Source organism: Acanthopagrus latus, chromosome 2 (genome assembly GCF_904848185.1).
Source record: "Acanthopagrus latus isolate v.2019 chromosome 2, fAcaLat1.1, whole genome shotgun sequence".
Classification (NCBI taxonomy): domain Eukaryota; kingdom Metazoa; phylum Chordata; class Actinopteri; order Spariformes; family Sparidae; genus Acanthopagrus; species Acanthopagrus latus.
The window spans coordinates 14,666,311-14,692,001 of record NC_051040.1 but is presented as its reverse complement, the minus strand read 5'-3'; the positions used below and the strand labels follow the sequence as shown (position 1 = coordinate 14,692,001).

Below are 25,691 nucleotides of genomic sequence, written 5' to 3'. Positions count from 1 at the left end.
CAACTGTCTCTCTCTTACAATTCAGTGTTTTTCTCGTACATCCTCAGGTGTCTTCATCATATGCTGGCTGCCATTTTTCATTACGCACATCTTGAACACCCACTGCACAAAATGCAAGGTCCCCGCCGAGATGTATAACGCTTTCACTTGGCTGGGCTACGTGAACAGCGCCGTAAATCCCATCATATACACCACCTTTAATGTCGAGTTCAGAAAGGCATTCATTAAGATCTTGCACTGCTGAACTGCGACATGACTCGTCTGATCAGACCGAGGAAGGAACGACGGATGAAAGCGTCTCCTCTGGCAAATACCTCATCCTGTTAAGGGAAAAGCACCACAGGGGGAATCTGCAATCTGCTTTTTAACGTTACGGAGCTGAGTGACTGATAAACTTGTCTTTTTTTGAAAGGCATGTTGGCTCTATATGTGCATTGTTTGTGGAGTCCCTGTTCTCCAAATCACTGAATGTAAAACAAGAAATGTCTGTAACAATGAGCTGTTTCATGGAGAAAAAGAAAAACTGTAACGTTGTGCTCGAAAAAAGAAATCATTGTGCTTGTCACGTAAGGAGCCATCTGTGTATACCACACACATACAACTGCTATTTATTGTGTGTGCTTTATGTTTTGATAATGAAAATACTCTACAAATCCTATAGATATCGAGTCAGTGTTCATTGCAGTGTTAAAGCTGATACGTGAGCTCTTAATCTTAAATCTAAACGCGCTCTCTCTCTCTCTCTCTCTCTCTCTCTCTCTCTCTCTCTCTCTCTCTCTCTCATTTTAAAATTACTGATTGGAATGTGTGTTCAAGATGAGGCGATTTTACTTGCTGTATAATGTGGCTATGCCAATATCCACATATTTGCAATTTTATAAATTGAGAAAAAAAAATCATATATTATTGTTAATGTTATTATTACTGTTATTATTTGCTGTATATAGTTTTCTTAACACATTAACTGTGATTATATGCCTGCAATGAAAATGTGATGCATGCTACACTGCTCCTCTACTTGACTTCTCATGACGTGTATGTTTAACAAAAAAAAAAAAAAGACAAAAAGACGTCCAATAAATGAAGTTATGAGACACTCTGTAAAGTGCCACATGAATATCAGTCTTCAACCCATAAATGACTTCATTCAGACACTCTGACTTTATTCAGCAGCCTCTCTCTTATTCCCACTACTGGCCTGCAGTTTGAGTAATGTTGTTTACTGGAAGTAACTCCGAGCAGTGCTGCGGCAAAGTTGCACCCATGGCAGACTAATGACCTGTATGTGGACTTTTGCAGCTTCCAGGTATAATCATGCGGATGTGCGCTGCCCCTGGAGCATCCTCCTGGAGGAATTTTGCGGACTTCGAATGAGGCAAATTTGGCAAACCTGAAATGATAGTTACAGCAATACATCTGTGTGTGTTTTCATTGGGCAACAAATCGAACTGCATTATTTTCAGTTCAACAATAAAGAGATTACAAACAAAGATTATGTTAACGTTTGGATGAATTTTTATCCACCGACTACTGCAGCTTAACCGCTGTTGTCGAGTGTTTGGTCAGTAACACACGTCTCTCCTCACTCGTTCTCATGCAGTCAAAGAGAAAGGAAGGTTGTTCCTGTATCCCTGCCCATAGAGAACGTGTAGAGCGCAGGATCCTGGCGGAGTCTGGCGTTTACCGCTGTGTGTTCATGTGTTGGCGCAGAGAGGAGGGTGAGGATTGCCAACAACAAACCGGACAGGAAGTTAGTTAAAACAACGACAGTGCTCACAGCGCAGTGTTTAGTGAAATCACAAAATCTATAGTTGCCAGGGCCTTTATTATTATTATTATTATACAGACAAATAAATACAATCTGCAAATCACTGGATTTCTTTTTAAATTGATATTTGTTGGAAACAATGTGCAAAAAAAATGCAGTTTTTCATGTCTAGGTGCCAAAAGAACACTTCGAACACTGACGCAATGTTATCACATGGAGAAAAAGTGTGGTATTTTGAGCCCAAATTGACTCTTTAGTCTTAATTTGTTAAAAGTCCATCTGCGTTATTTCCGTCCTGACTGTCCGTACACTATTTTTACTATTTTTATCTATTCTATTCACACGACATCTACTACATGTCTGTCCATCCTGGGAGAGAAATCCTTCTCAAGGGAGGATGTCTCTCGGGCATGGTGTAATGCTTTTGATGTGGCTTTGGATTGTAGTATTCTATGAGGTCAAGCGTAACATCAGTCTTTTGATGACCAAAGTCAAACCAAAGACTGTCCAGTGTTGCATCATTTTCTGGGAAAAAACCAATCAGTATTACAACCAGGCCGACACGAGAGGCAAGAGGCAGAAACAGCAACACCAACAAAACCAGTAACATGATTCCAGCATTCCTGTACCGCTGTCAGCATTCACTGAGTCCAACTCCACTGACAAAGGTAACAGAATGCAAAATTGTTGCTTTGAGGCATTTCATCTCTTGTGGACAGTGTTGCTGCTGTCGTTGCTGGCAGAGGACTCCGGACTTGCAGAGTTCACCTGTTTTTACTGTGAGGATGTGCTCCAACACGCAGAAACGAAATTGTTTGACAGTGATGAATAGAGATAGGAAGGCAATTTCCAGTTTCTCCAAAGAAACAATAGTAACAGTTTCATGCACAGCTTCTGAAGTTGTCCCTGGTGTTACCTGTAAGAGCTGAATGTGACTGAATCAGTCGGCCCAGACATTAAAGTAACATTCTGCAACTTTATAACAGATTCAAAATCGTTTTGATGGCGCAGTGTCTGAGCCCCTCCATCACTCTGCACCATGTGACTTCATTGAGAGGGCAGGATCACAGCATTACAGACATGTTTACTGCAACATACAAGTTTTCAACACATTTTTATGAGGCCCCCCACACAAATTGCGCGGGGGGGTCTACATAATGTTATGTGACAACGATATCTTATTTGTTCAAGCCGCACATCATCAAAATGAAATAACAAGTTTTGGTTTTGCAGGGGAATGTATGCAAGGAAGTTCTTAGTCAGAAAATGAGATATGGCATATTCATTCCTGAGTTGATTGTGTCACCTTTAGACAGAGTCTGCTGTTTCCTCGTTTTCCGTCCTCTATAGCTATGCTAGCTGTCGTCTGGTGATACCAGTCTCCTATAGAATGGACATGTGAGAGTAAATATCTTCATATCTAACTCTTTGTACGTTTAAAAAAAAAAACCACACAATTTAACCCACTGACTTTTCTGAGTGTAGTTGTGATTATGTATTTATAAACCCTGTACCATTGAGTTAAAACACAGCCTACAGGGGACACAAACTATTGGAATTTCCTGGCGGCGGCTCCAAACTTTCTGATGCCTTTAAATTTCCTCTTGTCGTCTTTCGTCGAACAACAGCGGCAGAGAGGGTGTCGTCAGTTGCACCGAGTCACTTCAGGCGGCGGCTGACTGATGTGAGGCGCTCGGTGACATAGCTTAATGGACTTCCACCATCTCCGAGGACATTGGCATTCTATTTTCCCCCAAGCAGACGCTATCAGAGCCAAGTTGTTATGGAGGAGCTGGGGAAAACAAGGACAGGAAGCAACATTCGTTTCAGTTCAGACAACCAGTGAAATAATTTGATTTTGCGCCTCAAATTTCACTTTGGGTTGCTCCCACTGGGACGCCAGGAGGTATAAAACATGGTTACGTACTGAAATATTTATGCGTGAGGAGCATGTCATAATATTCTATTCAGTCAGATGTAATCTTCTTAAACCCTGGCTTATGTGCAGAGGTTCATATATAATCAATGTGTATCCTTTCTGCTAAATATGGATCTCCTTTTGTTCCTGTGTGACACATGTACAGTATATGCTTCCATAATAAAATCCCTGGAGGAATTTTCCGACCCTGAGAAACTGGATGCCTCCTGTTAACGCTCCTTTCTCTGTAATAGCTTGTGAATCATTTTAATTAGCGGCGGCACTGGTAAGCAATTTGTAGCTCCTGTTACGTCTATATATTAATCAATTATAGCCCCAGTGTTATTTTTTTTTTCTTTTTTTATGCTTCTCTAGCTTTTGTGGTGTCTTTATTTGGTATTTTAATTATCAACACATAGCCGTCATTTACATGTATCCCAATCTAGTGTCAGTAAAAAACTCACAAGAGATTCAACAGCAGAATCAGAATGCATAAATAATTAATAGCTTGTTTGTGTAAACACAGGGCCGCACATACACAAGCATGTTTAGTGTCTACCCCCCACAATGGTAATGCAATCTTTTTGTACCTTTTTGTTGATCTTTAAACAGCTGTGGTTTTGATCGTTCTTTTTACTGTTGTTGCCGCGGGGCAGCTCGTGTTTCTGATTAAATTTCTGATTACATCAGGGGAAATCTGTGAATGCCGGCCAGCCTGCCCCCAGTGTCACTCCCCCTGGGGCTCCAATTCAAGCGCCACTGATGTACCGAGGATCCGTTCGACTTTGATGTCACCCACAACACATTCACACACACTACCTAGTAGCCGTCAATCTCTGGCTTGTCTCTCCAACACCGCGTCCGAAAAAAAAAAATGACACATGGCCGAGCAGTTGTACTCCTCTGTGATTTATGATATTACTCTGCCTTGAGGAAAATCAAAGACACGTAAAAGAAGGTAACCTTGGCAGTTTGTTGTGCACGACATGGGATGCTGTAGCGTGAGGACCCTTAGGAGAGGCTTCCTCATGTCTGTCTTCCCCCTCTCCTCCAGTGGGTGTTTTCCCCTTGTCACCTCGGTGCAGTGCACAGCGATGCAGAGCGCAGTGACAGGCATGTCCCAAAAATAGTCCCAGAGGCTGAAGGGGGAAGAGTGCAAACAGAGGCGGGGTTGCGTGCACGGCATTTTCGAGCAAGAAGGTGACTCCTAATTAACTGAATGATAATGGCCTTCCCTGAATTATTGAAATCCTCTTATACCAAGGAACCCTTAACAGTGAATACTACTGGACCTTCAACCAGCAGCATTTTATTCTCTGCCTGGGGCCCTGAACGCGCCGCGCTTAATGAGACAAAGTGGTACAATATGGTGATGCCGTCTGGAGAAATGAGTAGTTATCCTTCAAAGTCAAAGAGCTGTAACCACCGTCGCTCTGCCTGCTTAAGGCGGACAAAAGGTGTGTGATATTGTGTCACCGTATACAAGCATGTTTGCCTACAGTGCTTTGATTATTTTATTTTTCTTTTGTTGCATTTTTTTATGTATGGTTTGTAAAACCATGTCTCATTCTGTGGTACTCTAGTAGCTGTAGCTTTTTTTTTTCGGCATTCGCTTTAGTTTTTTGCTTCAGTGGTTTTGGTTCCTTTAGATCTGTCAGATTCCTATAGAGTGTGCTTTAGGGACTGAAATGACAAAAATATTTCTGAATATTTCATATGAACTTCGGTTGGAAGTTGGGCCTCTGATGTTTTTCCGAGCACAACTTTTCTGTCACGCTGAGATGTTTTTTTTGGCCCAACATGTCCTTGGTTATGGTTTCTATGTATGCGCAGCTAAAGAACATGTTTTTAGTTTTTTTTTTTTTCTGTGAGCATCATTAAAGGAAAAATCGCCATGGGTATTCTATTGTTGTCAGAATCAGTATTATTGTACAAGGATGTGCACACATAGAGGGAATTTCTACATTTCTCCCAATGTGATACAGGATTAAACATTACAGCTCATACCAAGGACAACAAAACCAATGAAGCTAAAGAACAGACAGGGCTACTTGTTTTATTTTGTTTTTCTGACTTGTAGATTCATACGTTTCTTCACTGCAGTGTGCAATAAGTCATAAAAGCTGAGGAAGCATAGGCCTCATGGGAACGTATTGAGCTATAAGCTCAATGTCAGATTTTAATTAATTTAATATAACCCTCACTGTTGGGTTTACCTGTGATAACACAAAGCCTGTGGCCTTAAGCATGCAAGAACTGTGCGCTTTTGCATCCTAACAGCCAGAAGAATTGTTAGCTAAGTACAGTTCTGCAAAACCACGGCTGTACATTTCTTTATGTTGCAATTTTATGCGTGTTTAAGTTGAATTTTCTATTTTTCTCTCATGTGTTAATGCTCTGGTTAGCTTTAGGTGCAAAAACCACTTGGTTAGGGTCAGGAAGATATCATGGTTTGGCTTCAAATGCCTCTTTTGGTCAGGAAAACAGGGCTAGAAAACAATAGTACTCTTCGCTTCTGTCACCACAAACGCGACCGGCGAAGCCCTGACTACTGCTAACATTTCTGCTATGTGCACCGCTACAGGAGGTCAGAAGTGATCACATTTGAAGCATCTATTACCTGCAGTGTGCCTGATGCTAATTATCTCCGTATTAGCATTGTTCACAATGAATAATATAATTGCACTGTCTTGCTATTAGTGAAGCACTCATGTACTCTGCCCACACTAATCATCATCATGGAACGTGAAGAAGCAAAGCAGCCTCTGCACTCTTATCAGCTCCAATGAGACACTCACACCCCTCTGAACAGCTCATCATGACCTTTTAGATTATGTGTTTGTCTCGGTGGCCGTCCAACAGCTCAAGCACCACTCGAGGATATCAGCAAGTATTAAATGATTGCACTCATTTGGATGTTGAATGAAATGCCCGTTGAAAAGTATGAATACACTCCCCCTTGTTACAGCTCTTGATTACAGCAGTTATTGCTTCAAATGCAGCTTTAACCTGATGGTTCTCGCACGCTGTTCGTTCGCGCCCCCTCGAGCGATAACAGAGTTTATAAGGGATGACAAAGATAAAAACACCTAACAGGCAAAGGGAGCATGGGACACGCTCGTGTTGCACAGTTTTTTATGAACACTGTCAGATAATCATGAGTAATAACCTCTACATACCTCAGTGGATGTTTTTTGAGCAACAATGGCAGAGATGAGATATGAATAAGAATGGGGGACGATAAACGGAGAAGAAAAGTCACAACTCAATTTAAATTATCTGTAGCCACACGTGTCACGAAGTTTAAACACTTAATTAAATCTGAATTAAAGACACATTCTTGGCAGATTTATGCCTGATAGATCTACTTTCAGAATGATTCACATAATGTCGCGGGGTGTAATGATATTATGATTTACCCGTTCATCTGCATTCACATTACATCACTAAGACAGGTGCCGCAGTGCTAATCATGACGCCATTACGGGGGGGAAGCTGCCACACTGGCACCGGCAAATCAATTGCACGGTGGAGCCGAGCTGAAAGGCGTCAAATAAGAACACGGCAAAGCTTCAAAATATAAAAGTCTTTTAATCTCAAGGTGCGCCTGAAAAGGGGGGGTGAAACAAGGGAAATATTGCAATTTGTACGATTGGATCGATTGGATATGCTCCATGTCTTGTTTCCTCTCTGATTCTGCAAACTTGCCTTGATGTGCATGACAGGACGATGTTGAAAGCAAATGAATGAAGTGAAGTTCAGTGAGCAGAGCTTTTTCAACTCCAGTTCCCCCGACCTACTGATTCCACCTGGCTCCCTCCGCTGCTTTATTGGAAATCTCTGAAGATAGGTTGGAGTGATTTCTAATCATTTATCCCCCCGAGGCAGAGCATCAATCTAAATCTTAGCAGCGGTCTATCAAACAGGAAGCCAGGGGTTTGGCACAGGAGCCGTGGCATGTGTTGTTAATTGTGCTGGGAGTGAATGTGAGAAATTGGAGAGCTCTCTTGGTGCACAGTCATAATCACAAGCTTGGTGAGATGAGTCCTTCCTTCTTCCCCCCTCTCCGTCTCCACTTTAGCCCTGTTTCATGTGCTCCACTCGCCGCTTTTGCGCACCGCTCCCCTCAAGTCCTTTCCTCTCTACACTTCCCCTCTGCAATCAGACACAGGAGAGGGACTGGAGTGCTGCACCTAACCCACAGAAATAGAATGACGTGTTTATTTATTTATTTATTTTTTAATATTTGCTCTTTTCATATCATCGGTGAGTTTGTTAATTAGGTTTGTGGGTTCAGTGAAATGTTCCCAGCAGGACTGTGGCTACATCTAAGCACACTGAGATATGTTTTGTATTTTTAATGAGGTTTCTGCTGCTAAGTGAGAATTTAAAAAGATTGTTTTAAGTTGTTAAAATGGACAATTCAAAGGGGCACTTTGTTAGAAAGTAGGTTTTTGAGTTTCATTCCCAGCTCTTCAAATACAGACACTTTGGGATGGCGACCAACTCAATTAAAACAAGTGTTTTGAATGAGATTCAAGAAAATCAACTTTCTTACATACGTGGAACAAATCATGCATACTTGGGCAACTTCACCTACTTCTCCACTAAGATAGCGACTAGATCATTCCCTTGTATTTCATTTCCTTTCCCTGCTGACTCTTCTCCATTCCACTCGAGGGAGAGCCAAACAGAAGTTCACTTATCCTCCTTATCTCGCCAAAAGGTGAATCAAGGTAAAGGCAATTATTCTTTATTGATTCACTGTTCGCAAAGAAGTAGATGAATCAGACACGGGTGCATCAGAGCCAGATTTTAAAGCTTTGCCACCCTGATTATGCAGAAAAGTTTGCTGGTATTAAGTCTTCAGAAAGTCAATAAAGTGCCTACATTTAGAAAAACGTGTCCCCCTAGTCTGTAGTGGCATCTGTGCATTAAAACCAGGGATCATAACTTTCAGTATCTGAATGATCCCATGTGAGCCTATTTGAAATATTTGTCCTACAAAAAAAATGTCATGTACTTTACATTTATACAAAATCATTCTAAATATTAGCGATGGTGAAGAAATAGCGCACTACATCTTCACAGAGAAATTTTAGACCTAAAACACATATACGTTCAAGGACATTGCTTTTCTCTCCTAGATCCTGGCTTTGTGGAGACTGGCAGGGTCATAGCAGATAACCCATTCTCGATACATGTATATTGCTTCTACCTTGCTGCAAAGAATGCCAAAGGGATTTCAGGAGGGGGTTCTGAATGGAGATGTTGCCCGATTTTATTGGAACATTTCAAAACCTATACCACATAGCCACACACCCTTTTTCTGTGGGATTATAGATGAAGCTAAAACAGGAGGCCACAGTGTTATCAGCACAGCAAAAATAAGCCATCATGGGCCGTTACAAGTTTGGTTTTATTAGACAATGAAGGTTACCCTCCTCCCATAAACAACCAAAACCACAAAGCCATCACGAGAATACAGGGAAACATAAGCTGTAAATGTCAGTTCTTTACCCACAAACAGAAACTGGCTTTTCCTACTTTTTAAAAAAAATTTTATGACAATGAGGGAGGCACATGTTTGGGGTTAGGGTTAGGGTTTGCAAACAGAGGCAGCAACATTGTCTCCTGAAGCAACTTATATAATAGGTATACACTGATTATATAAATCAAATATTGTCTCTTATGTCTCTTTATGTTTGTGATAGCAATACAAAGACAAACTACCACCCGCCCCGAACTCCAAATCATGATCGAGGATTGACACATGTTGGGACAGCACAATTGTATGTAGCATTAAGCCAAGTAAACAATCAAGCCATTAAATCAGGACTACCAAAAAGACACTTGATAAAACAGAATGGCGGAACAAAATCCCAGGCTAAGAGGCGTCGAGATCTGCAGCCTCTCCTCTCTGATGCTGGCACAGGAGCGTTGTAAGCGTCTCGCAGGCCAGGTGCAACTCATTAAGCAACCAAATTGTGGAGCACCTGGGCAGAGTGAACAAGAGCTAAGAGGGGACAAATAGCACGGAACACATGCAAGTACATGAACGAAGTGAACGGGAGGAGAATGCTGATTGCTGTATTTGCGTGATTTTTCTGTCAGCATGCTACGTCGGCCTTAAAGCCAGTTAATGCCAATGCCGTGGGTCAAACAGCAAAAAATGGGGCCAAAGACACCAACTGGCGGTCCCAAAGTGTACGTGTCAGGGCCCTAAAGTTGTATGGGTAACACCAGGGAACACATATTCACTATTAACAAGTTGCTTATTAGCATGTGTTGCAGCATCTTGACTATATATTATATACGATAAAGCGCCAATTATTGCATTCAGGGTCACTCAAAATGTGATATTCATTCTTGAGTGAGGTCTTGTTCATAACTGATTCAACAGTAGAACATGTGGGTTCATAAGTGTCGATCTTGTAGTGAATAAGTTATGAGTGAGACCTCACTGCAGAATATAGAGCACATTCTGGGTTAGAAACACCCCATTCAGAGCTATTAGGACATGGACGTGTTTTGTTGCTTAAGAACAGACCATATTAATGAAGTGATTTTCACAGGGGAAACTTATTATTCTTGTGGTATTCCTTTATTCCTTTATATTGTACTTTATAAATTGTACAAATTTTTACAACACAGAGGTTATCAAGGGAAAACTCTAGCTAAGTTAGTAGCTGTAGACTATGGTATGATGACTTTATAACAATGTACAATGACGAAAAAAGTGTTGAATGAAGAAGAATTTGAATAAGAAATGGATACAATTTTAAATAATTGTTCAATAACAAGTTGGTCCCTGCATTAATATCCATGAAAGCACACGCTCAAAATTTCACTTCACTTTGCGTCATTGTGCTGCGTCGCCATACATCTGTTAAATGCTGTCCGATCTCACGCAGCGCAGTGAATTAGCGTGCCTGTGTCTGCGCTGTTTGACATTGCTGCCTGCCACTCCTGACTAGTACTCAATAATGCATACAATAAGTGACTGAGGAGCCTGTTAAGCATGACAGGAAGCAAGACGCATTAACTAAAGGTTGAGGTGTGCTGCTGAGGATTAAAAAGGCTTGTGATGTTAATGGTTCTCGTTCATCTGCAGAGGTTGGAAGTAGTCTTTACTGAGGTCTGAATGACAAGAGGTGAAGGCGGGAGGAAATGAAACAGATACATATCTGAGGGGTGCTTCACTCACTGTCATCCTGGCAGCAGAAGTGTTTGAAGGTAATGATATTGTGATCTCCAGGGCACTTGCTCTGAAGTAGGAGCTTCTGTTTGTTATTAATCTGCATAAAGTGTTGGTCAATGTTGCTGAAATCCCCTGTTTGATTTTTTTTCTTTCTCTTTATGCATTCATGATAAAAACAAAAACATTTTTTAAAAAAAGGGTGCAAAAGGAAAAACAAGAGACAGAAACACAACTATATTAATGTTAAGGCCAAGAGCCTCCTTGTCCGACCTTGATCGAATCAAACATTCATTTCATATATATATTTATATTCTTTTTTTATTTTGACAGAAACTCCTCTCTCTTGAATTGGTCAAATGTTCCTTACTCAAACATGCTGCTCTTGAGTCACAAGCACAGGGAGTGGATTCTGCATAATTAAATAGCTTCATAATTAAATGGCTGCCCCATTACTCCCTTTAAGTGTAGGGGAAGAAAACCTGCAAATTGCTCTCCAAGGATATTAAAATCCTGCTTACACATAACATCAATTTTTTGCAGAACTACTAATAGATGTTTTTTTTATTTCAGGACATTATCTTTATCATTTTTTTTTTTTAATTTAGATGTTTGGCCGCTATGATTATGTGAACTGTCATTTCACAGTCATTAATCTTGAGCACACAATTCTGCTGTGATATATAACTCCCTCTTAAAGCACAATACATCAATATGAAAGAAAAAAGTCTCGACATTTCTGCAGTAAATTAAGTACATTTTCTTGGGATGTAGCCTCCTGCACAGCTGGAAAATTAAGCCCGCAAGCTTAAAACATGCAAGTGCATCGATGTTGCAGAGACTATTATTTTAGTTGCTTATGGCAAAACATGTAGAGCCTTTGAGACAGAGCACAAGCAACTAAAAAAATTACAGTACAGTATGTGAAACTGCACAGAGACAGTGCTGCACATCCATAAACTCTTTTGCTTTGCCTGATTGGTACAGATACACACTATTATTTGTCACCATAAAACAGCCAGTTGTTTGCTTGTGTGTGATTGATTAAAAAAAATTTCAAATCTTTTTAGTATGTTTGTGTTGTCTGTTTATGATTTATGGTATTCTTTTTTAAAATGTACGCCGGTTTGGATTTAAGTGTATGCATGTATTTGCTTTTATGTGTGAGCATGAATATATGGATGGATGTGTTTATATAGATGTATAGTTTTATATTTTCATGACGTAAGGCTGTATTTCTATTCTTAATAAACGAGACGTGTGCTTTCTCTTTTTTTCCTTTCCTTCAGTGTGTGATCTCAGTGCCTGTGCATGTAAAAGGTCTTGAAGCACCAACAGGAGCTCTTGTCTCCCACAGAAAACACTGCTCCTCAAATGACTCGTCACTAGTCTCACCTTTAATTCTGCAACTTTGTGACATCACACTACATCATCATGTCAGACATTTACATACTTTATACCTGGCAGCTAGTTTGGCATGTAAGAATTGATTCAGCACAGCTGCTCTGTTGTTGTTGTTGTTGTTGTTGTTGTTGTTGTTGTTGTTGTTGTTGTTGTTGTTGTTGTTGTTGTTGTCGTTAGGGATTCTGGGTCAGGCGTGTGAGCTGACCAATCAGAGTAGACAGGAGCTTAAACAGGGCATTTGAGAGTGAGAAAAGTGAGCAGGATGTGTCTCATTTTATGTAAATTACACTTCTACTTGGTAGCAGCAATCAAAAGGCTGCTTATCATCATGGATGCAGATGGAGTGCAAGCCCAGCATCGAAGAAGTAGTTGAAAATTGCCTTTAATTAATTCCACCATTTATTATTCTTTGAGCCACAAAAAAAAAAGTTAATGCCTTCACATTCATTAAGGATTACTTTTTCATGAAAGATCTAAATGAGATGATTTCAGCGTGAAAGATAAAATAAAGGAGAGAAAGATGGGCGTGATGGATGAAATTAAATTGCTTGCCTTACAAGAGTAGAGATCCTCCCAAGTATGCAACACTGCTACTCCGTGTCAAGTGTACAGTACATGGTATTCAAACGGTGTAAAGTTACTTTGTCGTGTGTGCGTGCGTGCATGCGTGTGTGCGTGTGTGCGTGCATGCGCGCATGTGTGGGTGTGTATGTGTGTGTGTTTGAAGGGGGGTGCTTGGGCTTTGTACTTTGTGCTATGGAGATAGGGCTGAGATACTCCATTAATCACTTTGCAGGAACATGACAACACCAAGGAGAGTGTGCTGTAGGGATAATAAGAATGCACTGGAGAAAACAAGGCCATGCAATTGGAGGAGTTCAATGACTTCAAGAAAAAAAACATTGTGCAGTATAGGAACAGATTATCATTTTAAAAATGCTCCAGGCTAATCTTTATGGAGCCGGCGTGTGCCGTTTCTTTGTGTAGGTTTCCATTCAAAGTGAGGAGAAAGTAATTTACAGAGCATCTCAAGCACTCAGTAAGTGAAGGTTCGCTGAGGTGAAAATAAGGCAGTCACTTTGCACAACAGCTAGCAACAACCTTTGGGATTTAGAGAGGGACTAACCGGTGGTGTTTTTCCATTCCTAGAGTGAGAGGTCGCTAAGAGATGACAGCGGTGGCGAAAAATGTTTTCCATATCATCACTCTGAAAAAAAAAAAAAAAAAAAAACAGCCCTTGGGAGACATCACTCAATCAGTTACTGTGGCAAGGACCAGAGATGCCTGCCGAGATGCCTGCCTGGCCCTGCTGAGGAGGCACACCTGCATCAAAAAGACACAGCTGCATCAGTCCAGACTGAAGCTGCTTAACACCGCAGGGGTGCAGCTCAGCGGTGAGTTTAACCCCCCTGTTAAGAGGGGCTTTTCAGAAAGCATGTAATGGCTCTCCTCTGAGAAACTAAATATACCGGTAAGTAGCCAGATTACATCCTATCATTAAGATGAGCGTTGGGAATGTCAGGCAGACCTTTTTAACAGTGTCTCACGGGCCTGGGTGCAACTACATAATGTCTTTATGCAACACAACATCTGTGTACAGAGGCTGAACACTGTATATGGGGGTTTAGGTAACATCAGAAAAGGAGATTAAACTGTTCATCCATAGCAGGCCCATATCCAGACAATCTCATCAAAATTGTTGAGAACTATTATGCATGCAAATTGCTCCCGATGAGTTTTGTAACAAAGCCTTAAGAGACCTTGAATGCAGCAACCCATTTTGTGATTAGTATAGGTGGAAATACAACATGCTGAGCTGTCTTCTTTAATCCTTTGGAGACGGTTAATGCAATTAGTAGGGGAAGACTTCAAGTTGGTATTATTGCATAGCAGGAAACATAGACAAGAGAGCAGGATCAGCCAGCATCTTTACTTTGAGGAGTCACAAAACTACTTTTATCTCAGTAACATATTTAGTCGAAAACACAGCATTTCATGAGCCTACAACAGTCAGTGAGGGATCGTATAGACCAGTGACCCATGCTCTTCTTTCTCCCTGCTGTAAGTCTGTTACACGCCGGCCTCAAACAATGAGATTTCAAATACAGTAGTATATAGTTTAACAGTTTCTGAAGCCCTAAAGTTGGTTTGCCTCTTTGCTCTTTGAATAGCCTGTTTTTCCCACATAAACACTTGTGTTTGACTACTTGATATGCATACAGGAAATAAAGAACTATAATGAGTTTTTGCCCATGTTACTCTCAGACAGAGGAGGTCATAAAATGGGTTTTTTGCCAGGAGTCTGAGTATTTCCTCAGAAACAGAAGGTGTTAATTGTTCATTTCCAATTATATTGTTATCTAATTTGAACTTGGACCATGTAAGACTATATGCTAAGGACCCATTGTGTTTTCCAGCTAATAGAGGCAGCAACAGGTCATCTACAGGCTTATTTTTACATTTGAAATATTAAAGCGAGAAAAATAAACCAATGTTTTGGTGTGTTCAATGCTTATCTTGTATCTGCGCCTGTACTATGCCTAAGAACCACAGAGCAGCCCTCTTCTGTCTTTCCTCAGCCCTTGGTGTTTGTGGTGAGGCCAACTTTCATGACATTATCTTCTTCCTGCTTGTCTCCCTGTTAGAAAATGAAATTAGTTTAGGTGCCTGCAAACCCAATTACCGGCTGATAGAAGGTATCCGATGTGTCACCGTATGTGTAAAAAGGTTGGGGCAGCGCCATTGATTTAGGCAGGCCTGATTAGATGTTCCAGGGAAAGTGAGTTTAATTTTTCAAGAACGTGCATCAGAACAACGGTATAGTTAAACACAAAGGTTTAATCTGAATGTTGGAAGGACAAAAACGCTGTTCGACCGGTTAGACAATGACAAGGATATGTGGATTCCACAGATGTTTGTCGTTCCCATCTGTTCCACTGTCATCAGACTGTTAGATAACAATCACACAAATGTGTTTCGCTTCCAATTTTTAAAACACAGAAGGCCTCATAAATTTTCAAATGCGAGTTGCTGCAGTAAAAAGGAGATTTCAAACTATAAATCATCCGACCCAATCTGGAACACACGGTCCTCTCCAGGATCCTTTTTTCATAATGTGATAGATGCATCTCAAACTCTAGAGGATAAATTACACCGGGAGCAGGGTCAGCAGATACTTTCCGTTGTCGGGATCCTGATACAAACCATGTGCTGTTATAAATCACGGTTTTGCATATGGGCTTTTGCAAGTGAGTGCAGCTTCCTGATAGCTGTCAAAAAAAATAAGTCAAAAAAAAATGAACACAAGTATCAGAGAGGGGGAAAGGCAGCCAGAACATGATACTCTAGCAGTGTTGTTCTTTAATGCTGCAGGGATCGCTGCCCTGCATGTTTTAGATGTTTCCCTGCCCCAAACACATGATTCAAGTGATCCAGTCATCATAGAGCTCTGCTTAAGTCAGATAAAGACCCATTCCACTGAATCAGGTGTGTGGGAGCAGTGAAACTTCTGAAGCATATACTTCCTGTGGCTACTTTTTTTTAAAGTAAAACCCCTGTAGTGTGCAGTTTATAGTGTACAGTAAGGTTTCAGGAGTCCAGGCTGGTGAAAATGTGTAATTCTAACATTTTTAAAGTCTCTCTACAGTCAAAAATGTGTTTTTCTTCTTTCTCCTGCAATCGAATGTTCGAGCTTCTATATCGTGATTTATGTGCAGAGTTTCGCACTAGAAGGCAGTTTTCGCATTCACTGCTGAGGGTGTACATTTTCTCTGAGCTCATTAAAAAACTGATTTTAGGAGGCAGACCTATGAGCGTGATTTGTGACCTCACATTCAGCGCACACGAATGTGATGCAGCGACCCAATCGCCAGAATAAACGTTAGCATATCTGCAAATCAAGGATATGGTGAAAGTGCAAATTTCTTTATGTTGCAGCTTTCCAGTTCCAGCAGCTGTTTTATGTTGTCACAATGGTTATGGTCTGCTTAGGTTTAGGCACAAAAACCACATGGTCAGGGTTATGAAAACGTGTTTTGGCTGAGTGTTTTTTGAATGACATCTTTTCTTGACTATTCGCAGAATTTTACGAGATGTGCATTATTAACACCATATCAATATTTCATGTTTTAATGCCGCAGTTATGGTCAATATCACAATACCAAATTTGAAGCTACACATAGTTTGCAGAAACGTAAAGATTTTAGTGCAATGACTGGGCTGAATCTAGCAACTTGAATCCTTCTCCACATAAACTGAGAAAAGTAGGAGACACCTGTCCAGCAGTGAAACTTATGAAATAAAGATATTAGTATATTTACATGTTCTAGAAAAAATGTTTATCAAGGTGAAGCAGTGGGAGCCATTTTAGGGATTATTAATTTGGTAACTCTTCTCTTTAGTTCAAAACCCAAATCCGACACATTAGGGAGAAGATTCGTATGCCCTCATTCAAGTGTGTGATTTTTAAGAATTTGTTTGTCATCAGACTGGTCAAACACAGTCAGGTGAACAGCAACAGGAAAGTGTAATTTCAGTGAACCTTAAACCTCCAACACACAGTATGCCTTTGCTGACACGTCTAATCCCCCCAGGATTAGAACTGAATGGATGGATGGTTCAGTGTTGACAGACATTCAAAAGCCGAGCTAACAGACATCCCCTAATGTGCTCAGGGTCAAACTTTATGAAAAAAAAAAAAAAAAAAACACAAGAAGAAGAAGTTTTGGAATAAGATTACCATTTAAAAATAACACAGCAGACATTCTTAGTCCAACTCAGCTCTGCTCTGTTCATGTACAGTAATGTGATTCAGCTCAACACAGTCGGTCAGTCTCCTGTGGCTCCTGTGGAAAGCTTGTGAATCCGCAGGTCAATACAGCTCCTGAATCCATGCATTTAATTTCAATATAATAAGGTGTCAGTGTGGCAAATGAGTGTGGCATGGGCCCCAGTCTGCAGGGAATGACTGATAATCAGTTACCTCGCCTTGTCATATAGCACATATGTATTTAGAGCTGGGCGAGCTGAATAGATGCATCTAAATAATGCCAGTGACAGTCACCCACTAGTTCTGTTGTCATCCATATTATTACCACTATTAGACACACAACACCCTCATAGAGTCTGACAGGTGTAATCCAATGAATGCCCTCATATGTCATTATAACAGCAGCTCTTTTTATATTTTCATTACCATCTATATGCGTCAGCAGCATTAACTCCATTTATGCGGGAAAGCATGCGGAGAAGGGTGATTCAAAGAGAAGAATCAATACATGTTTTGTGCCCATAAGGGCCCTCACCTGGTCCTGACCTTCACTAAAACATCCCTGAAGGATACCACCGACTTTTTTGTTATTCATTTCTTGATAATAAATGCCTGATTTGGAAGTGGAAAATGGTAATACTTTGAGTGGTCTGTCTGCCATAGTTTACAGCAAAGTAATACCAGCAGAAGAGTTCTGCTCTTTGTTGGTGAAACAAAATGTGGGAAATCATCCAAATTCTGAAATAAATGTATGAAAACCTAGGCAAAAATAAAATCCACAGTTTTGCTAAGTATTCTTGACAGATAGAGAATTTGTTGTACTCCTTTTTACTGATCATAATTTGAAAGGGCTCGGTGTAACTTTTGTATTGTGCAGAATTATGGAAAAACTGACCCAAACCCAGGCATGTATAGGCAACCAGGAGAGACAGGGAAGGCAGAATTTTTCCCGTCACCTTACAGTCTGCTCAAATATGGCCAGTAAAAAAGTGATTAATACATGTGAATTGCTTCAAATTGATACCCAGAGCTTTCCTTTAAAAAGTATATATTCAACTTTTTCGTTGTTTCACAGTCTACAAGTGCTGAGAAAATAAAACGCAGGTTAGTAACTAATAGATAACTAACTAGAGGTATAAAAAGCAGTAAAAATGTTTCAAAATAAATGACAAAACCTTCAACCTCTATTAAAACTACTTCTCCAGAAGTTGCACTATTTCTTGTTTTCCCCACCTCTGGGCCACACTCAGAGCTGTGGATCCAGAAGAGTCCAGCAGAGTCCTGTCCGCTCCATTGAGCAGCAGAGCCTTTACAATGGGCAAACAGCCATGCTGGGCAGCCAGATGTAGAGGTGTTGCATTTCCTGAGTTTACTGCATTCACATCAGCATGATGCGATATTAAGTGGAGGACACTTGGGAAACTGACACTGGTACATGCGACATGTAATGGCGTCCATCCTTCACTGTCTTCTGACACATTGGGCTCGGCCTTGGATGCCAGGAGCTTTGCCACCACCTCCGGCTCACTCTGGTGGCAGGCGAGGTGGAGCGGAGTCCAACCGTTCTCACCTCTGGCATTCACGCAACCGCCCTGACTCTCCAGCTGGACCACCGTGGCTTCGTGTCCCTTTAGGGCAGCCAGGTGCATGGGAGTCCAGCCTTGGAGGGTCTTGGAATCCGGGCTGGCCCCGTTAGACAACAGCTGCCTGCATATGCCTGTGTGACCCTTCAGAGCAGCCAGGTGTAGTGGAGTGTTTCCTCTGCTGTCTGCGGTGTCAGTATTCACCTCACTCTTCAGCAACAGTCTGACAACTCTGTTGTGACCCTCCGCAGCTGATAAGTGAAGAGCGGTGGCGAGGGAGCAGTCTGCAGCATTAGGATCAGCTCCCTGAGAGAGGAGGAGCTTGGCAATGTTCAGATGCCCGTAGGCGGATGCTAGGTGGAGGGGCGTCCTCCCTTGCTCTTCGCGTTCTCCGACTGCTTCCTCCGACAGCCGTGAAAGCAGCAGGCGCACCACTGTTTCATGGCCGTTCTGGCAGGCCAGGTGGAGGGGCGTCCAACCGGCTTTTTCCCGGGCATCCGCCTCGGCTTCTTTGTCCAACAGGAGACGGACGGTCCTGTCATCGCCGTTCTGAGCGGCGAAATGGAGCGCTGTCCACTGGTCCTCATCGCCCTGGCTGGTGGCAGCTCCGTGTTCCAGTAGCAAAGCGATGATGTCATGAAGCCTGAAGAGAGGAAGCTTCATTCAGTTTCAAATCTTTAGCTCACCTTAGAGCTGCAGACATTATCAAAAAACTTTTTTACAAGAGTTTAGTATTTTTCTACAGACCTGTGCAGAACAGCAATGATAAGAGGAGTGTAACCTCTGGCAGTCGTGCAGTTGACCTCAGCACCCAGATTCAGCACATGCTTGACACTCTCCGTATCCCTGCTAGCCACCGTAAAGTGGAGGAGGCTCTTTTCATCTGCATACTGTGTCTGTACGTGCTCCCTTCTCACAGATTGTCTGAAACTACCAAAGTCCTTTCTCGACAGCAGGGCGAGGACACCGTCATTGTCATTTTGGTGACCTGTTAAACGAAAGCAAAGGGCATTATATGAGAATTAAAGAGCTGCATGAGCGATGATGATAGCGTGTCACAGGAACGTTTTAAGACTTTTGCAGTTTTTGTGTACATGAATGCAAATGGTGCAGCTGTTTGGATACAGCGGAGCTCAGTTAATAATTAAAACGCTCACCAAGGACCTTAGCCTTTGAACGAAAGCACCTAGAGTATACATTCATATTTTAATGAGGAATGGCACTGAAAGGATCAATAAATATGGTCTATAATCTACTCAACATCTCAGAGATAAAGGATCTACGAGGCTGCATGAATGTGTCTTTATTCTCCACTTCTGCTATTCAGTACTAAAGGTAATATTAAAAATGTGACAGGACTGTAAATAGCACTTTTTTAAATGTCAGCCCTCCAGGCTTTGTACTGCACCGAGTATGATTTCCCTACCCATGTGTTTACCTGAGGGAAGGTCAGACATCTCAGGCAAAGCAATCTGAAATGGAAAATAAAGAAAGAAAGGGAATACTACAAAAGTCATTAGCTGCAACATCAATCATCACAAGTGGTTAATAAGCACATGCGTAGGTCACAATGCCGGCATGGTGTTCAAGGGTATGAATGACGTGACACTTAAACAACTGCTGTGTTATAAGCTAAGTACGTTATATTTAATCTTGTTTAATATCTTGTGTACTCTTTTTAAGCCACGGTCGCAGCGAGAAATGCCATGACATTTAGGACAGATATCTATGGTGCCATGAGGATTTTCACTGAGCACGAAACAAGTGACATTCCTGTCACCCTCAGTTGTACTTTGTTTAGTGCTAATGAGCAACAACGATATGGCACCAAACAAAGATCAGGAGCATTATAAACATCATACATGTGGAACATCAGCATATTTGTAATCAGAATCAATATTCCTTTATTGTCCCGCAAATGGGGAAATTTGTTTGCCACAGCAGCCAAAGGAGAGAATATTACGAAAAAAACAATAACAATAGTTTAAAATAAATAACATAATTAAAAAGGTAAGAAGTAGAATAGACTCCTATATACATATTAACATAATATTTAACAAAATTAACATGTAATTATAAAAAATGCGGCAGTAAACTTTTATTTACAAATACAAATAATAAATATGGGTATTAAAAGCATGCTAATAGTAGCAATTACATTAAAGAGGCTATATTAGATTTTTTTTTTTAACTAACAATGTATCAAGTGGTATTGTGTAAAGATGTTGTATGTAGTGATGAACCTGCAGTCATCACCTGAAACTGCAGCACCCCCTTGAAACAATAAAGTGAATTTACTTTACTGTTCTCGGCTGAATTTCGCTGCTCTCATTGCTCCATTTTTTTCTGCAGCAGTTAGTTGTTTTCAGCTAAGATGCCCCAATAAAGACACTACCTGCTCAGAATCAAACAGCAGACATACAAAGATTCAAGACTTCAAATGCATGCTAATGTTGCTCCATAACTGATGAATTTGTGTAAACAGACAGCTGTTTGCTAACAAGGTCACCATATCAACTTCCAGGGCAATGATTCCGTGCGTTACTCATGTGAATGTACTTTTTTTTTTTTTTTTTTGGTGTCAGCAGCATTACCCTTTCCCACACTCCCACCCGAGCAGAACTAACCTTGTTTACTGGGGAAACTAGCCAGGGATATTTTGATGTGTCTTCCTTGTCACCATTTCCGTGACATTTGATTGATCCTGCGATCTTCAGGACTTCACTCAGAGCCTCCGTTTTCCTAACAGTATCTGCAAAGAAAACAGCAGTCAAGCAAAGGACTGCGCTGAATCTGTCTCACCAAATGAAAGTGTTCCTATGGATTCGCAACACAAACAAGTCTAAGTGGGATCGTCTCATAATTGCATCACTCCAGAGAGAGAATGGTCAGGCATGAATTACAGGTCAATTATTTCATAGACGCCGTAACACAAGTGTGTTTTTCATCAACAAAAAACACACAAATTGGGATCACTGCGGCTGACGAATAAACAAATAACTCATTTGTATTCATTAGCATGACATCTCAAGACGTATAGTAAGTGCTTGTCTAACCAGGGCTGACCCATTTCCTCTGGTGTAAATTTTTAGCTCAAACACTGGATGCAGTAAAATCTGTTCTCTGTGAGCTCGTTATCTGTTGACTTGATAATGACACACAAGCCTGAAAGGATGAATTGCTTTGTCTGTTTTTCGAAAACATCTATCTCTGTGAGAATTTTTACTTTTTGGTTTTTATGTGATAAAACACCAACAAACAAAAAAAAAAGCTTGACAATTTGTTGACATTCTCATCAACGGAAAATCACTAAATATTGTTACTGAATAGCTTCATTTTGAGCTCAAATATTGCTTTAATTAGACATTAGAATAATGAGAGCAATTAAACACAACATCAGACAATGCAACAAATTGGACATCATCTGTCTGTGGATGAAGCAAAGATAATGTGCTCCCTCTGATAATTTCCCAAATGTATTTTTTCACATCTTCAGGGCAAACTGGTGGTATAATAATTAAACCGGTCTTTGTGCAAACACACCTTAACAATTCTGGTATGTCACTACCCCAGGATGCTGGAGTAACAATGTAATTCTGTGAGTGTAGAGAACAAAAGGAGATGTTGCATTTACATGTGTGTCACGTACGAATGTTCGCTAGACTGTGATTTTGCCATTTTTTGAGAGGAGCCATGTCTTGTTAAAATCTCATCAACAATAAGAGGCAAAAAGAGCTGGGGAGACCTGAGAAAGGTGGCCTCTTCCCGGGGTCCTGGTCCCAGCACTGCTGCATGATGCTGATCATCTGGTCACACTCATGGGGCTTCCGATCAGCTATAATTTGCACACAGGGTCTCTTCCCATGTGACACCTGTAAGATCACTGTGGTCATGCTGCACCCTGGGACCACAAATCACATGTCAGGCACATGGTTTCTTTATAGATCAACACATATCATCACTTAATTTTATGCTTATTTACAACACATTGCACAGTTAAAGGGATTTTATCTTATTTGATTTTTTCAGCGTGCATCAAAAAATACATTTGCAGCAAGAAATTGTTTTTTCAACTGATAATTAATAGGAGACTGACTTGCATTAAGACAAATGCCTTCAAGTAGCTTGAAAGATGTGTTAAAATACCTGAAAAGTGTATTAAACGTGAAGGTGTAATGCCTTTCGACTGAATGAGGTCCTACCTGCATACGGTTTCTGTTGTGTCAGAATCTCCCAAATCACAATGCCAAAGCTGTGAATGATCAAAGCAGAGAAACACTTCAGTCCTTTTGTTCACTTCCTCATATCATGCAATCAGTGAACTCTGTCCCTCTCCCATATAAAAGGCACTGAAATAAAAGAAGACACTTTTTTTTTTTCTTCTCTAGAGAAACGTAATACCTTTTGATATAAAAGAAAACCAAAGAATACTGAAGGGTAAAGAGAGTGAGTGAGACATGAGAAATACATAAAGAATGTCAGAGCCAGTGGCCTGTAAGAGAGCAAAACGTATACAGTGGAGAGCAAGGTTACACTGTGTGAGTTCTGGATTGTGTACCGAGTCAGAAAAAAAACAGCAGCAACGTCAATGGTGCAATTTCAAAGATGCCAAGTCACCTGTAAACATCAAAGGAAGTTCCTGGAGGATCGGGGCACTGAGTGAATGTCTCTGGAGGAATGTAACTTGTGTTCCCTCTTGCTGTCAGACTCTCCATGAACAAGTTCTCGCTCATGCCCTCTTCCCGGTGAATTAAACCGAAATCTGAAATCTTAGCAGGAAAAGCAAGTCCAGAGTCCCAGAGTGGTGCATAATTAGCATATGTTGCTCTGTAGACCTCTGAAACGTCCAGAGATCGCCCTGAGCATCTGTAAACATGAAACTTTTTCCACTGAGTCTCACTGACCTTGACATGGAGATGATCGTCTAGCAGGATGTTGGATGTCTTGAGGTTAAGATGGAGCAGTGGAGGTTTCATGCTGTGGAGGAAATTCATGCCCATGGACGTCTCATGAATCATCTGGAACTTCTTTGGCCACATTAAAGTGTGACTGGCGAGGAGATTGTTCAACGATCCATTACTCATGTACTCCATCACCACGCCAGTCGCTTCGCTGCACAATCCGTAGACAGACACGATGTACTTGAAATTCACTTTGGCTAGGTCTGACGCCTCGTCCATTACTTTCCTGTGAAAAAATCATGGTCAGTGAATGGGCTGAGGGTTTTAAATAGGTATTTTAAACCCAGCAGGGTCACCAGAATGAAAAGCTGGCAGTTGTATCACATTCTGATAACGTATATTATGGAGCTGCATCTAGGTTGCCAAGCCAGCGACCACAGTTCACGACTGTGTTACAAAATGTGCAAGTTTGAAACCACTGGATTTCTTTTTTAGGTGACATAAAAACAATATCCAGCCATGTCTGCGGCGACAGAGAGCGGGTGTTTTCAACGAGCCATAGTGACATCTTCAGCCGTGTTTGTGGCAACAAAATCAGGTATTTTAATGTAAAAATATGATTTTTCCTAAACCTAACCAAGTGTTTTTTTATGCCTACACCTAACCAGATATAGTTGAAGTTGTCAAAATGGAAAATTCAAATTTCAGCATTACCACATTTATTCTGGTGACCAGTAAAAACCACAAGATCCCAATATTAAGCACACAGCTGTGCCAGTATACTAAAACACTGCATTAAATTCAGACGGTTGCCTGTTTCTGACAGCAGGTTTTGTTGTGCTAGTTAACATGATGTAAGTCCTACCTGTAAAAGTTTTTTGCACACAAAGTTGTGTTGAAGCTCTTCAGTGCACATTTTTCCCGCCAGACCTTCAGCTTGACCTGGTACACTTGACCAAATCTGCATTCTGCCAACTTAATCCAGTCAGCCTCAAAGTCGTCCTTCCTGAAGTTCCTGAACTTCCCAGGGGATCCGGCTAGGCAATCCATGAGTACAGACATCCACACAGAGGCTCGCAACGCACTCACTGTCTAATCCTACACTGGAGCAGGGGGTTTATCCTCCAGATGTACATGGATCAGTAGCACCACAGGAGCTCATGTCCCAAGTGAGTAAAGAAAAAGTTGTGCAGTAGACACACATTCAACTGGTGACAGCTGGAGGTGTGAAAGACAGGTGGAGTCACCTACATACTAGACTACTCTGTTGATCTGTGGGAGGGGCTGAGCTCCAGAACTTGTTTGTTCTGCAATGTTGCAAAGCCAGTTTTAGTTTCCAGGACTTGTGACCTAGTTTTCAATCATCCAAACTTTACACAATGTACCACTTCTCATTTTTGACCCTCAGGACTGAAGGAAAATAAAACGAGTCCTTCGAAATTTGCATTTTGATTCTGCAACTAGAATGTGACATGTTATGAGAGCTGATATGATGTATATTATGCCCACTGTAATTTGGGTCGGTTTACACAGTAAATGAACTGCCTAATGATCCATCCACTTCTATCAAACTGCACTTTAACAAGGCACTTAACCCCCAGCAGCTCCAGGAGAGACAGCTCAGTGGTCGACAGTTTGGGATTGAGAATATGGCAACTCTGTACAGCAGCAGGGTCTGGTTAGAGATAACGTGTGTGTGGGTACGCGTGTGTGTGCGTTTGTGTTGACGTCCCAGGAAAAGATGGAGTAGTCAAGGTTTCTGAAAAACAATGTCTGTGTAATCAAATTTCAAATTCATGGATTAGAAGACAAACACTAGCTGAAAGATAATATATGAAAAAACATGGCTTGTTGTGTCCCACTTACAGTATAAAAACAATCTTCACTTTCATTCTCATTTAAAAGAAATAGGTCTGACATTTTGGGATTTGAGCTTATTCACTTTTTGTGTCAAGCTCCTAAATGAGAGGATTGAGCCACCAGACTTTAAAGTGAAAGTGATGAAACCTGGAAACAGCAGGTGTGGCTCTATCCACTGGCACCTACTAAGCTATAAAGAAGTTTTACTGTGGTAGAATGTAGATCTCCCTCCCATATCCAACTGTTTTCAAGTCATGACCTGTCCTACTCTGCTTCTGATAGTGGATAGTA

General features: G+C 41.1%; 2 protein-coding genes across 2 annotated transcripts in view; one reads left to right on the top strand and one right to left on the bottom strand.

The window, feature by feature from the left end:
- drd2a (dopamine receptor D2a) overlaps positions 1 to 1,060 on the top strand; it is a 46,948-nt gene extending 45,888 nt beyond the window's left edge. Inside the window, exon 8 of the mRNA XM_037087726.1 lies at positions 48 to 1,060. Within this exon, the coding sequence (XP_036943621.1) occupies positions 48 to 244 (197 nt within the window). The 3' untranslated portion in view covers positions 245 to 1,060. The remainder of the gene's footprint in view (positions 1 to 47) is intronic.
- A 16,180-nt stretch (positions 1,061 to 17,240) lies between these two features.
- On the bottom strand, positions 17,241 to 24,590 carry ankk1 (ankyrin repeat and kinase domain containing 1). Its single transcript, XM_037076693.1, has 9 exons — positions 24,406 to 24,590; positions 23,544 to 23,826; positions 23,257 to 23,408; positions 22,842 to 22,891; positions 22,385 to 22,540; positions 21,267 to 21,391; positions 20,078 to 20,111; positions 19,387 to 19,627; positions 17,241 to 19,282 (listed from the first exon to the last, which is right to left on the bottom strand). The coding sequence occupies exons 1-9, from the start codon at positions 24,588 to 24,590 to the stop codon at positions 18,250 to 18,252; spliced, it is 2,259 nt and encodes a 752-aa protein (XP_036932588.1). The 3' UTR covers positions 17,241 to 18,249.
- Between the last annotated feature and the right edge of the window lie 1,101 nt (positions 24,591 to 25,691).

Coding starts and splice junctions, on each gene's coding strand:
- ankk1 (XM_037076693.1), bottom strand. CDS start 24,590: ATGGATTGCCTAGCCGGATCCCCTGGGAAGTTCAGGAACTTCAGGAAG. Junction 23,827..24,405: donor TGTGCAAAAAACTTTTACAG/GTAGGACTTACA, acceptor ATTTTTTCACAG/GAAAGTAATGGACGAGGCGT. Junction 20,112..21,266: donor TAGTTTCCCCAGTAAACAAG/GTTAGTTCTGCT, acceptor TTTCCATTTCAG/ATTGCTTTGCCTGAGATGTC.